Here is a 15,369-nt window from a genome sequence, read left to right as displayed (position 1 = left end):
TTATTTGCTTAAGCCATCTGTTTGTGGTATTTCTGCTATAGCAGCACTAGTAACTAAGGCAGACTCTGAAACCAGGAGTGGGGTGCTGCTCTAACAGTTTCTTGCAGGAGTAGGGCACAGGAGACCACCCATGGAATGAGAGAGCTGAGCACCTTTGGGCTGAGGCTTACTGAGTGGGGTACGTTTGAGCAGGTAAGAGTAGGCCTAAAAGGCTCTGTCACACATGGCTGAGTGTGGGGTCCCCACTTGGTTGGACTTGGAGAATGGGGCCATCTAAAGTCAAGGCAATAGAGTTGCCATCCCAGTGGGTCAAGTGGTTCAGACCAAGGTCACGGAGCTTCTATACAGAATTCAAAAAGCATAGGCAACAATGGGCATTTAGAGGAGCCAGACACGGCCTAGATGGTCTCAGAGAACAGAGAATTATTTTCAAGTCTTGAGAGTTGATGTAAACTGTTCTGCTGTGTTTTGGACTTGCTTGACACCCATTATCCCTTTGTTCCCTCCAATTTCTTACATTTGTAATGGAAATGCCTACCTTGTGCTTGTTCTACCACTGTACTTTAGAAGCAGATTAACTTATTTATAATCTAGAGTCACAGGTGATGAGGAATTCTGCCTCAGGAAGGAACATCAACTTTGAGTTCATTTAAGACTTTCAGAATGACATGACGGTCTGAAAGTGTTTACATGTAACAAAGACATGACTTTTTAAGGGGAGATGCAAATGGTGAAATGCCATGTACTAAACTGTGTTCCCAAAAAATATGTGTGATATTGGCTGGGCAATGATTCTCAGTGGCTTGGCGGTTATGTCATTATGCCATCACTCCCCCTTCTACATGATATTATCTGCTGTGATCAGCCAATGAGTTGTAAGGGGGTTAACCTGGAGTGTGGATTGAATCACCTTTCATCTTATAAGAGACAAAAGGAGAGAGAAGCCAGCAGAGAGAGTGGAACGTTATTACCGCCAAAAAAGAAGAGTTGGGAGAGGAGCGCATCCTTTTCACTCAGGGTCCCTGCCTGCACTGAGAAGCTCCTAGACCAAGGGGAAGACTGATGACAAGACACATAGAGATTTCCAAGGAGTGCAAAGCCCACAAAGATGCTAAAAGGGGACAGGGACATTCCTCCTAAATTGTGGAACGACAAAATGAAGAAGACTTCTCCTATAGGTGGTGTCCTCAATTCAGACTCTTAGTCTCCTAAATTGTGAGCAAATACATTTGTGTTGGTTAAAGCCATCCACTTGTGGTATTTCTGTTAAAACTGTTAACACTAATGAACTAACACACCATCCAAGTCTATTTTATTTTAACTCAGGTCTTCTACATCTAATATTTGAGCAATTCATGTTCTACATTAGATTTTAGAAAAGTTTAAATATAAGGGAAAGCCCAGCATTTTCCTTCTATATTCTCTAGCCCAACTAAGCTTATGAATCAATCATTTATTGCTTGTTTTATGTTCAAAGAACTATGCAAATTTTATGCTCAGTTTAAAAAGAAAATCATATCAACAAAGGCAGTGTCGGCTGATTGACAAAGGGTCTTGCTCAGGAAGAAAGAAAAAGTGAACAGAGACATGGGAGGAAATAATGACTATATATGTTGTTGTTAAGTGCTGTCGAGTTAGTTCCAAACCACCGTGACCCTGTATAGGTTTTCCAAGGAGCAGCAGGTGAACTTGAACCACCAACTTTGCGGCTCAAACGACTTTGCAGTCCAGCTCAATAGGTCACACCAGGACTCCAATGACTATATATATATATATACACACATACATACATATACCAGGACTCCAATGACTCTCTCTCTCTATATATATATATATGTTTGTCAAAAACCACTAATGCACAAACTCAGTTTCCCTGCCATTGTTTTCTCATCAGAATGAGTGGTGCCAAGACTCAGAGGGATAGAATTTGTGTATATCCTTTGAAAAATTTATAGAACTCAGCCCTCCCTTTGTATATAAAATATTTAAATTCACAAATACAGCCATATGTAAGATATCTGAGTTCACACAGATACAGTCATCAATATATTTGCAGGTTTAAAATACTTGAAATTTCTAGAACTTCTCCTCATGTGCCAAGAATGACTGTAATTTGCTAAAAAGTAGAAAAGCTATCTATTTGAAAATTTTTATCTACCACAATTTTCTTCAAAATCATATAATTAACAGCCTAAGAAGTGATTAAAAGTATGCTTTCTACTTGTGTAAGTGCTTAATATGCCCATTTTTGTCCTCCAAATATTTTAATTAACACACCCAATGTGTAGTTTTCCTGAAAATGATAAAAGAGCCAAGAGTCTGAAATTACCTTGAGTAGTGAAATTGAAGAGTGCAGGTGTGTCACGCCCATTTGGTAGTTTGACATTTGGGTCCCGTAATTCATCAAAAAATGAATGAGCACAAGCTTCCAGTGGTGTTAATCGGGCAGTTGGCGTATACTCCAGTAGACGGCTACACAGTGCAATTGCCTCCGGTGGAGTTCGGGGTCGGAAGACCTGCAGTAACAACAAATGGGGGAAAGAACAATTAATGTTTTATAATAAGAATCTTAGCAAATAACCCTTTGAGAACTGAGTCAATTCCCACCATGTGCAAAAATATCTCTGCTTTTGGGAAAGGAGCCTTCTAGAACTGGAAGATAACTGTTTATATTTCACCACATTGAAATGAACTGTCAATTAAAGACTATATAAGTGAAGCAAAGGGAGGAAAAAAAACCCAAAAAACGGGGACACGTTGCAAAAATCTAAATATGCTAGCCATAAAAATGTACGATCACATAAAATGATCATAATCCTAAGGCGCACACACACAAAAATGACAGGCACATAAGAAAGGCTAGTTTCTGGAAGAAAAATACAACTAAAAGAATGAATTTACCCTTTAAAAATTGGGGGGGGGGCGGATCTGATTGCTGTGACAACAGATAAAAGATTGTCTCTTTTACATGATTTTTTGCAGAATAATTGTTGGTGATGGACAGACAGCACAGTGCAATTTGGCAATCAATATCTTAAAAAGAAAAGCTGATTTATCTAAGCTTATGAATGCTAATGATTTAGTATTGCCTTTTCAATAAATACAGCCTATCAACAATTGGAAAAATCCCTGATTCAATACTTAGAATTTGTTAGAAAGCCCAATACTGTTTTCATAAGTTGCTGGCTATGAATATGGCCAGACGAATGACATTTGAATTAGCATTCTAGGTTTTAATCAGGGAAATATTTTTCATTAAAGCCACTAACCTACAGAAAAAATCAACTGAAGGCTATATTGAAGTAAAATGTGATTAATTTGTTTAAAGGAATATAAAGCTTTCTACTCATCTAATCAACACATAAAACTTTGAAAATCTACTTCAGTTTAAAATATGACCAGTTAAAGAACACATGTAGAAGGGGGGAAAATAAATAAATACAAATAAATGAGACTAAAGAAAATTAGAAACATAAACACATAGATAAAAACATACAACCAAATAAAAAGGGAGAAGAATGGAGGTGGAAGAGAAGCAGACACATACTCATATAAATGAAGGTAAGTAAAGACCCACAAGTGAAGTAAAGACTCTTGTATTATGACAGGGCACAGAAGTCCCAGGAAGGTAAGGTTTCCTACTGAGAATGACTCATACAACATCTGGCTGTTCAGTTAGGATGAAAGGAGAAGTAATCATAATAACAGAGCTCATTCAATTTTTAAGAGACTATTAGTAAGAATACTTTCTACAGTGAAAATGACTCTTTGCTTTTGTCTTCATATAAAGTTTATTGTTGATAAAAGTATTTCACATGAAAACTGAGGAATTGGATTAAGTAGAATCTCAGGAATTTTCCAGAACCTTAAAGGTTTTAGTCAACTTACTGGTCAAGTCACAAAGACTTCTATAATGTCAAAAGCTGCTGCAGCTTTATTCTTTTGACAGTTTTGACTTATTTTACTCAGAGAAATCTGAAAGCAATTGTGATGTTTTGGATTTTCTTATGTTCTTGCTCATCCTTCCCTTTTGCTCTCATAGAGTCCATAATCAAACTCAGAATAAAGAAAAAAGAACCATAGGAAAACCGGGAGGGAGGGGTGTTGGGGAGGGTGGTTGGGATAACTACTACTGACTCGTTTTTTTAATCCCTTAGGGTATTTTCAATTTGTCAGTATAAGGATTTTATTTTGCTAGAGAAGCTACATCCAAAATGCTTTTGCACTAATACCGGAGTACACATAAGTAAAATCAAAAGCAGAAATAATATTACCTGATAATATTCAAATGTAAGGTACTTAGGTGGAGGGTGCATTTGAAGGATCAAACTTCATGCTATGTTAATGAACATTTTGTGTTAAATCTATTCATAAACTAGTAAGTAAGCATATTTGTATTTACTAAAAAGATATCACCCATATCTTTTTGGCTACCAGTGATCACCCATATTGGCATTAAGACATTTACTAGCTTTTTCAAGGAAACCTAACTCATGGAGTCAAAGAGATTAAAAACAATGAAGAAAAGAATTTGTTCTAACAGGCTACATTAAAATCAAAACTTAAAAAAAAAAAAAGAATCTTCTTTGTTACTTTAAATCCTTTGAGAGACTCCTGATGAAAAAAGCCTTGGTTAATTACTCCATGGATAAAGGCTAACAGGAAAATTATAGCGGGTTAAAACCCAGCACCAACCAAGCTCAGATTTGTGATGGTAATACAGGTTGTGATAATGTATAGTTTCCAAGTTATAAATCAAATTTAGGAAAAACTCTTTTGAATTATCTGTGTGTCTAAAGAAAAGGAAACTATTAATGAGACTTTTAATAAATAAGTTTCTGCAGCTGTCTCACTCTTTGCTCATTTAAATCGCTTAGTACTCAGAACTTTGGTTCTTATTACAAGAATGATGATTTTAAGAGGAGAAAAAAAAAAAAGAAAAAGAAAAATGATTTAAAAAAACCCCCAAATTCCTAAACTTCACTGAGGATGTCAATGAATCACCCAGGAGACTAATAATTTATACCACAAGCAAACCTATAGCATACAATAAATGCAAATAAAAATTCCTATTATTGTTTTACTACTACATTTCAAGAAAGAACAATTGTTTAGTCTTTCAAAAAGAAGTTTTTCCCTAGTTTTATAGACCTGTCCTGAAATTTTTGGGAAAAAAAACTTAAGTACATACCCGCACTCCTGAGGTGAAATGTCCTGTTCCTGACGAATCCTAAAGATGATAATGCAGTGAAATAATCCAAACAGGGGAAGTCAATCCAAAAGAGAATAGTCCAGCAAGGAAAAATATATCCAATGTTATAAGAAATCCATAGTGTGGGGGACATAGAAAATGTTTATACAGTTATAAACTTTAAACATTAGTCTCCACAGTAGCAAGTCCAAGTTGTAAAAATTATTTCACCACAGTGTATGCAAAAAAAAAAATTGTTTTTGATTGTGCAATGGTGAGGCACAGTAAAGAAACATTTTAATTTTAATTATTTATGTTCCAATGCCAGTGTGTTTATTAAAAAAATACAAAACCAAAAAAAGTTAAAATCAAAATGAAATCTAGAAGTAAAGTTCCCAAAGTAAAGTGTTTGGTCCTCTATGACCTGTATTCATTGTCCATAGACATGGCTGGAGGGGGCATATTAGCTTGCTTTTAAAGATATGAGCTCCCAATATGCTAATTTTCTCTATTAATGTGTTCCAGTGACACAGTATAAACATTTTTTTTCCACTAAGTTATTAGTGGGAAGAGGCAAGTAAGCAAAACAATTTATATTACTATAGATTTCAGGCCAAATATTTTCAATTTGTGTGAACTAAGAACAGATCAGGCCACCGCGGATTATTCTCCATTTTGGATTGACTTCCCTGCTAAAGATGTTTATTTGCTGACATTCTCATTTCCTTAGGACTCTTCAAGAAATTTACATAGTACCTCAGGAGTGCGGGTATAAACTTATTTTTCTATTGTGGGCTTTGCCCCTTCATACCCTTGCACCCATCACTTAGAAAAAATAAATATAGACCACACTTTCCTTTTTGGAATAACTCACTGGAAAAAAATAATCCTATGTCTTTGAGCATTACAAATTCAACACAGCTCTACTGCAAATATGACCAAATTCACCCACCAAAAGCTAAGCAAAAATTGCTACAATTAGTAATACAACCAAGGGACAGTCACAGTTACAGGTGATTATGTATAGTAATATACACCAACACCTAGGCACAACGAAGCCAAATATGCAAGGGAGGTTGTAGGGTCTATTATGTCTAGGTATTGAGAACAAAATATAGCAGAATTCACCAGTAACTGTCAACTCCCTTGGCTATTCTAAGAGAATTTAACATTCTTTTAGGATAGTTTCCAGTGGGGGAATTAAATATTTTACAAAAATAAATAATCCGCGGATTACTTTTAGTCTGCAGACTAAAATTTAGTACACGGATTAAAATCCGGCCCATCAGAAGAAAAATCTCTCATGAACCAAAACACAACCAGGTGGACAAAAATAGAAAACCAGACTAAAAGAACTGAGAGCACCATATTTAAAACTCAACTGGGCCAACTAACAATTAGTGCGCAGACTAAATATGGCCAGCCAAAAATGCAGCAAGGCCAGGAAGATCCCAAAACACCCAATAGAAACTAAAAGTGAAAGTAAATAAAACAAAACAGAACAAAACCAAAAAACAAAAGCAAAAATTAAAAAAAGGAAAAATTTAAAAGAACCAAAACACTGACATGAACTTTTAAAGTGATCCAAATACCACCTCACCTGTGCAGCAACTGATTTTCTTAAATTGAGACACATCAACTGTCATCACAAATACTAGTCCACAAGTGAAACTAACAGAAAAGTCATTCGTTTGCAAACAAACTTTAAATAATTATTCAACATAAATCTGCATTTGGATAACTTAAAAATGACAAGAGGCAATTTCTTCCCTATGTGTCCTAGAATGAGAGGATGACCATCAAATTTCAGCCTGTAGCTAATTATTATGACCAAACCAAAGCCCTTCAAAATGGCCATTTAAAAGCAATCACACATACCTTATCAAAACCTATGATTATGTTGCTTTTATTACACAGCCAACCAGAGTGCTACACCACTTCAGAATTCCTATTTTTCATGGCTATGAATAGTAATTATTAATTTAATCAAATAGAATACAAAATGAGTGCTGTGCAAGTTTCAACAGCTACTCTTACCTAGTTTTCATGTGATAAGAGTATAAAACTAGTATTATTCTCTGGTCATTCACAAAATACAAGCACCCAATGTTAAAACTGATAATAAATACTTCTAAAGAGCTACCACACTACTGGCTCTCAAATACTTTATTAGTTCTCTATAATGGTTTTTATAAACCAAAATACAAGATTAAAAATAAGACAACACTAAGGATTTGTTGAATAGGTAATTATGTGCGGTTGACAATTAACTAAGAAAAGAACTTAAGTCTACTTAGGTGTTCATCCGTACTACACAATTCAATAATTAAAGTCAGCACAGCATGATTTATACATTTCAGTGTAGATATTATTTAATTAGTCCACCCTATTTATTTTTAAACATTCTTATAGGTGGTATTTTACATACTTGAACACATTGGTCTCATGATGCATGGCCATACATGGTAAATCAATTCACTTTAAATAATACAAAATTTACTTTACCAGAATACCAACTTTCAGAGTGTGCACATGCCAAGCAAAGCTGCGGTTTCATATTGGCATTTAACAAGGTAGATACAAACTTCAATGCAGCTCAAGACTATTGCAAAACTTTATTTTTCTAACCTACATCCACGTAAAGAAGGTCGAGCATAAGAAAAAACAAAACTATTTTTCCTTAGTCATGACAGATCCTTAGTGAATTCCAGCTGTACTAATTACAAACAAATTACAAAACTCAGTTTTCCTGAGCTCTACTACACAAAGAAACTTTATATATACATATAAATAGATGTTAGAATTTAACTATGCAATGTAATTTTTCCCTTATACCATTCACTAATGGAATAGCACTAAAGGCCTATACAGATGTGCAATTTACCAAATGCTCATGTATCCAATTTAATCTTTCACTGTTCACAGAAGCTTCTGCAATCAGACTGGCCATCCCAGGAATATAGAAATGTGTCTTTCCTCTTCCACCACACTTCTCTATCTTGAGGGTCATTCCTCTAGGCTACAATTCCTAAACTTCTGTATAGTTCAACAACCTGCCCCCTCAAATCCTTCTACCATTTTAAAGAGCCATCCCCCCTTTCCCCTCCAAGGCTCTGCCCTTTCAGTTAAAGCATGTGAACACCTCCGCACACCTACAACACATAATCTATTATTTTGTGATAGGGTATTTTTTAGAAACAAAGAAGAAGGATCTGTAGTTGGAAAATATGGCCTTGCTGAAAGAAACAATGTGGGATATCGTATGACATAATTTTGCAAGACCAATGCCTTCTTCATTGCAAACATCTTTTTTAAATAATGTAAAAGATTACTATCACATGGACCTCACCAGATGGAAGGCACAGACTACATCTGTGAAAAGAGTGGGAAAGACATATAATCTGTCAAAACGAGACCAGGGACTGACTGTGGAACAGACCATTAATTGCTTATATCAAGTTCAGACTGAAGCAGAAGGAAAGTTTAAAAAAGTCCACAAGAGCCAAAATATGACTTTGAATATATTCCACCTGAATTTAGAGATCATTTCAAGAACAGATTTGATGCGTTAACGAAGTAAGACAGGAAGAGTTGTGGGATGATATCAAAAACATCACAGAGTAAGAAAGCAAAAGGTCATCTGGATGACAAGAAAGAAAAGACCAAAATACACGTCAGAAGAGACTCTGAAACTTGCTTTCCAGCATAGAGATGAGAAGATAAAAAGAAATGAGAAGATAAAAGATCTGAACAGAAAATCTCAAAAGAGTGGCTTGAAAAGACAAAGTCAAACATTATAATGAAATGTGCAAATATCCGAGTTAGAAAACCAGAAGGGAAAAACATGCTTAATATTTTTCAAGCTGAAAGAACTGAAGAAAAAATTCAAGCCTCGATTTGCAATATTGAAGGATTCTATCCTGTTACGGTGCTGCAGGATAATGTGATGGACTGCATGGTCGGTTTGATCCACAAGGTTGGTGGTTCAAACTCACCGACTGCTCCCTGGAAACCCTAAACAAGGTCGCTAGGAGTTGGAAATGACTCAACGGCACTTAATAACAACAATGGGCAAAATACTGAATGATGTACAAACCATCAAAAGAAGATGGAAGGAGTACACAGTCACTGTACCAAAAAGACATAGTCAATGTTCAACCATTTCAAGAGGTAGCATATGAATGATCAAGAGCCAATGAAACTGAAGAAAGAGCTTCAAGGCGCACTGAAAGCATTGGTAAACAACAAGGCTCCAGGAATTGATGGTCTATAAATTAAAGTCTCTCAACATACTGAGGCAGCACTGGAGGCACATACTCATCTATGCCAAAAAATTGGGAAGGCAACTACCTTGCCAACTGATTGTAAGAGTTATGTGCCCATTCCATAGAGAGCTGACCCAATGTAATGAGAAAATCATTGGACAGTATCACATACAAGTAAAATTTTGCTAGAGATAATACAAAAATGGCTTAAACCATATATTGACAGAGAAATTTTCAGAGGTTCAAGCCAGATTCAGAGAGGATGAGGGATTATCATTGATGGTGTCAGATGAATCTTAGCTGAAAGCAGAGAATACCAAAAAGATGTTTACCTGTGCTTTGTTGAATACAAAAAGGCTTTTGATTGTGTGGCTCATGAAAAGCTATGGACAACATTGCAGAGAAAGAGTTTTCCAGAACACTTAATAGTGCTCATGAGGAACCTATACACAGACCACAGCTTTCATTACGAATTGTACCTCAATGTAAAGAAGACAAAAATCCTCACCATTGAACCAATAAACAACATCAAGGTAAATGGAGAAAAGACTGAAGTTTGTCAAAGACTTCATTTTGCTCAGATCAATCATCAATACTCATGGAAGCAGTAGTCAGGAAATCAAACGATGCACTGGATTAGGCAAATTTGCTGCACAAGACCTCTCTGAAGTATTGAAGAGCAAAGATATCAGTTTGAGGACTAAGGTGTACCTGTGCCAAATCATGATTTTTTTCAATAGCCTCATGTACATGTAAAAGTTGGATAAAGAATAAGTCAGAATGTAGAAGAGTTGATGCATTGGAGTTATGGTGTTGGACAAGAATACTTAAAGTATCATGGACAGTCAGAAGAACAAACAAATCTGTGTTGGTAGTATAGCCAGAATGTTCTTTCTGTAGAAGCCAGGATGGTCAGACTTCATCTCTCATACTTTTGACATTATCAAGACGCACAATTCCCTGGAGAAGAACAACATGCTTAGTAAAGTGGAGGGTTAGTAAAAAAGAGGAAGGCCCCAATGAGATGGATTTGCAGCAGCAATGGGCTCAAGCGTAGCAATGATTGTGAGATTGGCACAGGACTGGGCGGTGTTTTGTTCTATTGTGCATAGGCTCTCTGTGAGTTGGTACTGATTCGAAGGCACCTAACAACAATAAAGGGTATTTTAAATTAGTCAACATTTGCTCCAACTGAGCCAGTTATATCACTTGTATGCTTTTCATGGACAATGTATTTTACAGCTTTTATGATACCCAGCACAGCACTGTTACATAGGAGACAAGACTGATGATAACCTAAAACTATTTTTGCCCTCTTTTACAGTCCATCCTCTACCTGATCCCTAACCCCTCACAATTAATCTTTAAACTTGTGTCTTGGCACTCTTCCTTTTGTATATTATTTCTCTCACATACAGATTGTTAATTGCCATCAAGTTGATTCCTACTCATAGTGATATACTGGTATGATGCTGTAGGATAAGCACTGGACTACAAGGTTGGTCTGAACTGCAAGGTTGGTGGCTCAAGCTCATCAGTCACTCCTCAGAAATCCTATGGGGGGAGATTTGAGTGGGAGTTGACTAGATGGCACTTAACATGGTGATGCTATGGAGATCACCACAGAACTGCTCCATAGGCTTTTCAAGACTGTGACAGGCAGATTGCCACACCTGTCTTCTGAAGTGCCTTTTGACAGGTTTGAATCACCAAACTTTTGGTTAGCAGTCAAGTGTTTAATCATTATGCCACCCAGGGACTCCTTACATATGGATTAACCACTCTAAGAGCTGGATTTTAGTTTATAGTTTCCACTTAAGCACACAGGAGTTTAGCCAATACACACAGCAATGTGAGGACGTCTACTTACATACGATGGTTGAGGAAGAGTGATTGTTCCAGCATTTATAGAGGTGAGTCTTGGTGTGGCACTGTGGAATTATGCATAGGATCACAAGGTAGGTTTGAAATGCAAGGTCGGCAGTTCAAATTTAACAGCCGTTTTCTGGAAACCCTATATAGGTCGTTATGAGTTGGAACCAACTTGACAGCACTTAACAACAACAAGGTAGAAATTTCAGTATAGAACACAGTGTATATGAGACAAGTGATAATGGATTAATAGCGTATTCATGGCAGAGGGAGCTGAATAAAATGTAAAAACTGATTCACCATAAGCAATAAAAAAAATAGACAATCTTAAGAACTAACAGAAATCCCAACATGGTTTTATGCTTTAAGGAACACACACAAAGGAAAAGAGTAAAACCAGAAAAGGTAGCTAAATGGACCACTTAAAAAAGTTTGACAACAACTTTTACTTTGTGTCCTTTAGGGAGTCCTGGTGTGGCACTGCAGGTTAATGCACTGCACTGCCAGGCCAGTGTGAACCTCAAGGTCAGCAGTTCAAACCCACCAGTCAATTCTTGGAAAGCCTACACAGGGTTGCTATAAGTCAGAACTGACTTGACAGCATTAAACACAACAGTGGAGGCTTTTTTAGAGGGGTGAGGTGGAGAGAAGGAGAATTTATTTGCTGAACTATATAACGGGAACAAGTAGGTATACAAAATTCTGAAAAATCTTGAATCAAAAGGCACAGGGGAACAAAGATTATAAAGTATTAAAGCAGTATTGTCAATTTTGTGGTTAGCTTTAAGAACAGGGAATTATACATATAATAATTTGTTCAATCCAATCTGATTCCTTTCATAACTGCAATGTGCTCAGAACTAAATTTTCTAGTTACATTTTAGTAGTTAAAAATACTCATTTTGAAGCATATGGGCGTATATATATAAGAATTTATTTTTGTGGATAATACTTTCTGGACTGCTTGTCCAACCAAATTGTGGTGCCACATGTTCTAAAGACACTTAACTATTAAGTAAACTAATAAATAAGCATTCTTAAAATCTTGGCTACAAATCTTTGGAAGAATATGTAATTTGATTCCCATTATTTTTCCAAATCAGAAATTGGGAACTGCCATAATACAAGGGGGTTTCAAGAAATTCGTGGAAAAATGGGAGTTAAAAAGATAATGGAATTTTTCTACAAACTTTTTGAAGTCCCTTTTTATATTACGGAACCCTGGTGGTGCAGTGGCTAAGCACTTGACTGCTTAACTAAAGATCGGTGGTTTGAATTCACCAGCCAGACTGTGGAACAAAGATGTGGCAACCTGCTTCCATAAAGAAGCCCTATGGATAGCATTCTATTTTGAATATTAGGTTACTTGGAGGTTTTCAGTAGCTGAAGACACTAATCATAATTTGATAGGAATGTGGGAAAAAGGGTTAAGAGTTACAACTTTAGGTCTGTGGTTTATAAGTTGCCAAAAAAGTGGGTGATAAGCATCGTATATTTTTAGCCCCATGGATAAATGTTTTCATCTACAGATGAACAGTTTGAATCTTCAATGTCAATAACTGGGTATTTACTTTTGAAGGGTCTTAACAATGGAATGTAGGACCCACTGTTTAGACGACTCTGTTATATTAACCCATCATTACATCTGTTTGGACAAATTTATTCTAGTTAAGCCGTAAGTGTCAACGAGTAAACTGTTTTGATTAAAGACTTTCTCTATCATACTCTAAAATAAATAAATAAATAAAAAGAAGCCCTATGGGCAGTTCTGTTCTGTTCTATAGGGTTAGTATGAGTTGAAATTAACTTCATGGCATACAACAATGAGCAGAGAAGAGGTATTAAGTGGGGGTAAAAAAGACATGAGCAGAGAGTTTTGACAAGCACAGACAAAATAACTGTAGCTTCTCTGGGGATCAATCAGAACAGCTTGATTACACCAGAAAATTCAGCATAACTGCATGGTTTGTTTCTTCAAAGTGAGATACTAGTTGGACAACACTCCCAGGTGTTGCTAACATTACACACCCTAATCCAATTGTAAGAGATCAAGACCCCTGAGATAACTGAATCTATGTCTTTTCTAATTAGTCATATCTCTAATGGTTTTCATTACTCTAAATGAATATGTAGAAATATATGTGCTACTTAACTTACCTCATAGAATTATTTATTACTAAGATAAAGAGGATTACTTACTTGTTTTATAACTTTTTTAAAAGCTTGGCTGAATCAGGTACTCAAAATTTGCATTATATTATAATTTTATTAGAAATTCTTACTCTACACCTAACTAAGCATCAACACTTTAAATCCATTGCCTGACTATATGCATTTAAGAGTGGAAGAAGCTGGAGAAGAGTTTGGGGTCAAACCACTAGATGCCTTAGGAAAGGAGCAGGACAAGTACTATATCTTTTATTTTTCTGGAAAAGAAGAGTAATAAGCAATCAAGAATAAAATGACAGCGTAACTTGTCATTCAAACCAGGACACATTTTAGAGTGAAAGGGCATACAATTAATAATTTCACTGGTACAACAGGCACAAATTGGGGTCACATGATGACCCTTATAGATACATGCATGTATCTTACACCATATTGTCCTAAAGACAATGAAGAGCCACAGAAAAATGTTAACAGGTACATGTGCTTTAAAGAAAGGTAATTTTGACAGCAATGGAAGGATGGATTGAAAGGGTGTGAAACTGAAGGGATATCTACAGGCCATTTTAACCATTCCATAACAATGGCCTAATGGAAAGAGGGGAGACCAGAGAAGATCTATTGATAGGATATTCAAATTTATTTAGAGATGCACGACAGACACAGTAAATAACAGCTATCTTGCCCCCCACCACACACACACAAAAGGAACAAAGAGTGAAAGAAGCAATGTTAAATGAGATCCTGACTTCATATCTAATAGTCTGTTGTTTAACCATACCACCATATATTAAATAATTTATCCTCTCCTTTTTCCAATCAATCTCCATCTCTATATTTAATTTTCAATCCACTTTTGCATCACTTCCTTTGCTTTTCATCTAGTTTTTACATTTTATAAATATACTTGCCCCCCGCCCCCAGTAATGGTCATCTGTTTCGAACATCAACACCTACTTTATTTCCTAATTAAGTCATCTGATCAACAATAAATTAGGTTGCTTTGGCTATTATGAATTGTTATTGTTAAGTGTCACCAAGTTGGTTCTGACTCACAGCAACCCTATGCACAACAGAACAGAACACTGTCCAGTCCTGGGCCATCCTTACAATTGGTGTTGTTTGAGCCCACTGTTGCTGCCACTGTATCAATCTATCTCCTTGGAGGTCTTCTGTTTTTTCACTGACCCTCTTTACCAACTAGGATGTCCTTCTCCATGGGCTGATCCTTCCTGACCATATGTCCAAAATAGAGGAGACAAAGTCTCAACATCCTCACTTCTAAGGAGCATTCTGACCGTGCTTCTTCCAAGACAGACTTGTTTGTTCTTCTAGGAGTCCACGGTACTTTCAGTATTCTCCAAAACCAAAATTTACATGTATCAATTTTTCAACTTTCACATGCATATGAGGTGACTGGAAACACCATGGCTTGGGTTAGGCACACTTTAGTCCTCAAATAGACATCTTTGATTTTCATCACTTTAAAGAGGCGTTTTGCAGCAGATATGCCTAATGCAATACATACTTGGATTTTTTTTTTTTTTTTTTACTTTTTATTGTTAATCAAGTGAAGGTTTGTTTACAAGCAGATTATCAGTTTTACATTCAACAAACCATACACTTTGCCGCCCCACTACATGGTTGCAATCCCCTCCATGTACTAACAGTTAACAGCATTCCTCCCTGTGTCTTCCATTACCTTCATCTTTCCTTTACCAAACATACTTCTTGTTTGTTGTATATTGCGTGCCCTGTCATCCATGTTAGCATGTGTCTATCCTATAGCCAATAAATAATTTCTCCCCCACTCCAAACCATCATACAATGTTTCTTTTATCAAGAAAAGTTTTTGCTTAAAAAAATTTTTTTTCA

General features: G+C 36.2%; 1 protein-coding gene across 2 annotated transcripts in view; it reads right to left on the bottom strand.

Moving 5' to 3' along the window:
- GSK3B (glycogen synthase kinase 3 beta) overlaps positions 1–15,369 on the bottom strand; it is a 241,727-nt gene that overhangs the window by 22,590 nt on the left and 203,768 nt on the right. Inside the window, exons 9-10 of one of the 2 annotated variants that reach the window (XM_006864147.1) lie at positions 5,192–5,230; positions 2,330–2,516 (exon numbers count right to left, since the gene is read on the bottom strand). In XM_006864147.1, coding sequence (XP_006864209.1) covers positions 2,330–2,516; positions 5,192–5,230 — 226 coding nt within the window. The remainder of the gene's footprint in view (positions 1–2,329; positions 2,517–5,191; positions 5,231–15,369) is intronic. The other variant, XM_006864148.1, reaches the window with a different exon arrangement.

The sequence above is a fragment of the Chrysochloris asiatica genome, unplaced genomic scaffold, assembly GCF_000296735.1.
Source record: "Chrysochloris asiatica unplaced genomic scaffold, ChrAsi1.0 scaffold00061, whole genome shotgun sequence".
Classification (NCBI taxonomy): Eukaryota; Metazoa; Chordata; class Mammalia; order Afrosoricida; family Chrysochloridae; genus Chrysochloris; species Chrysochloris asiatica.
This window is presented reverse-complemented; position numbering and strand designations above follow the sequence as displayed.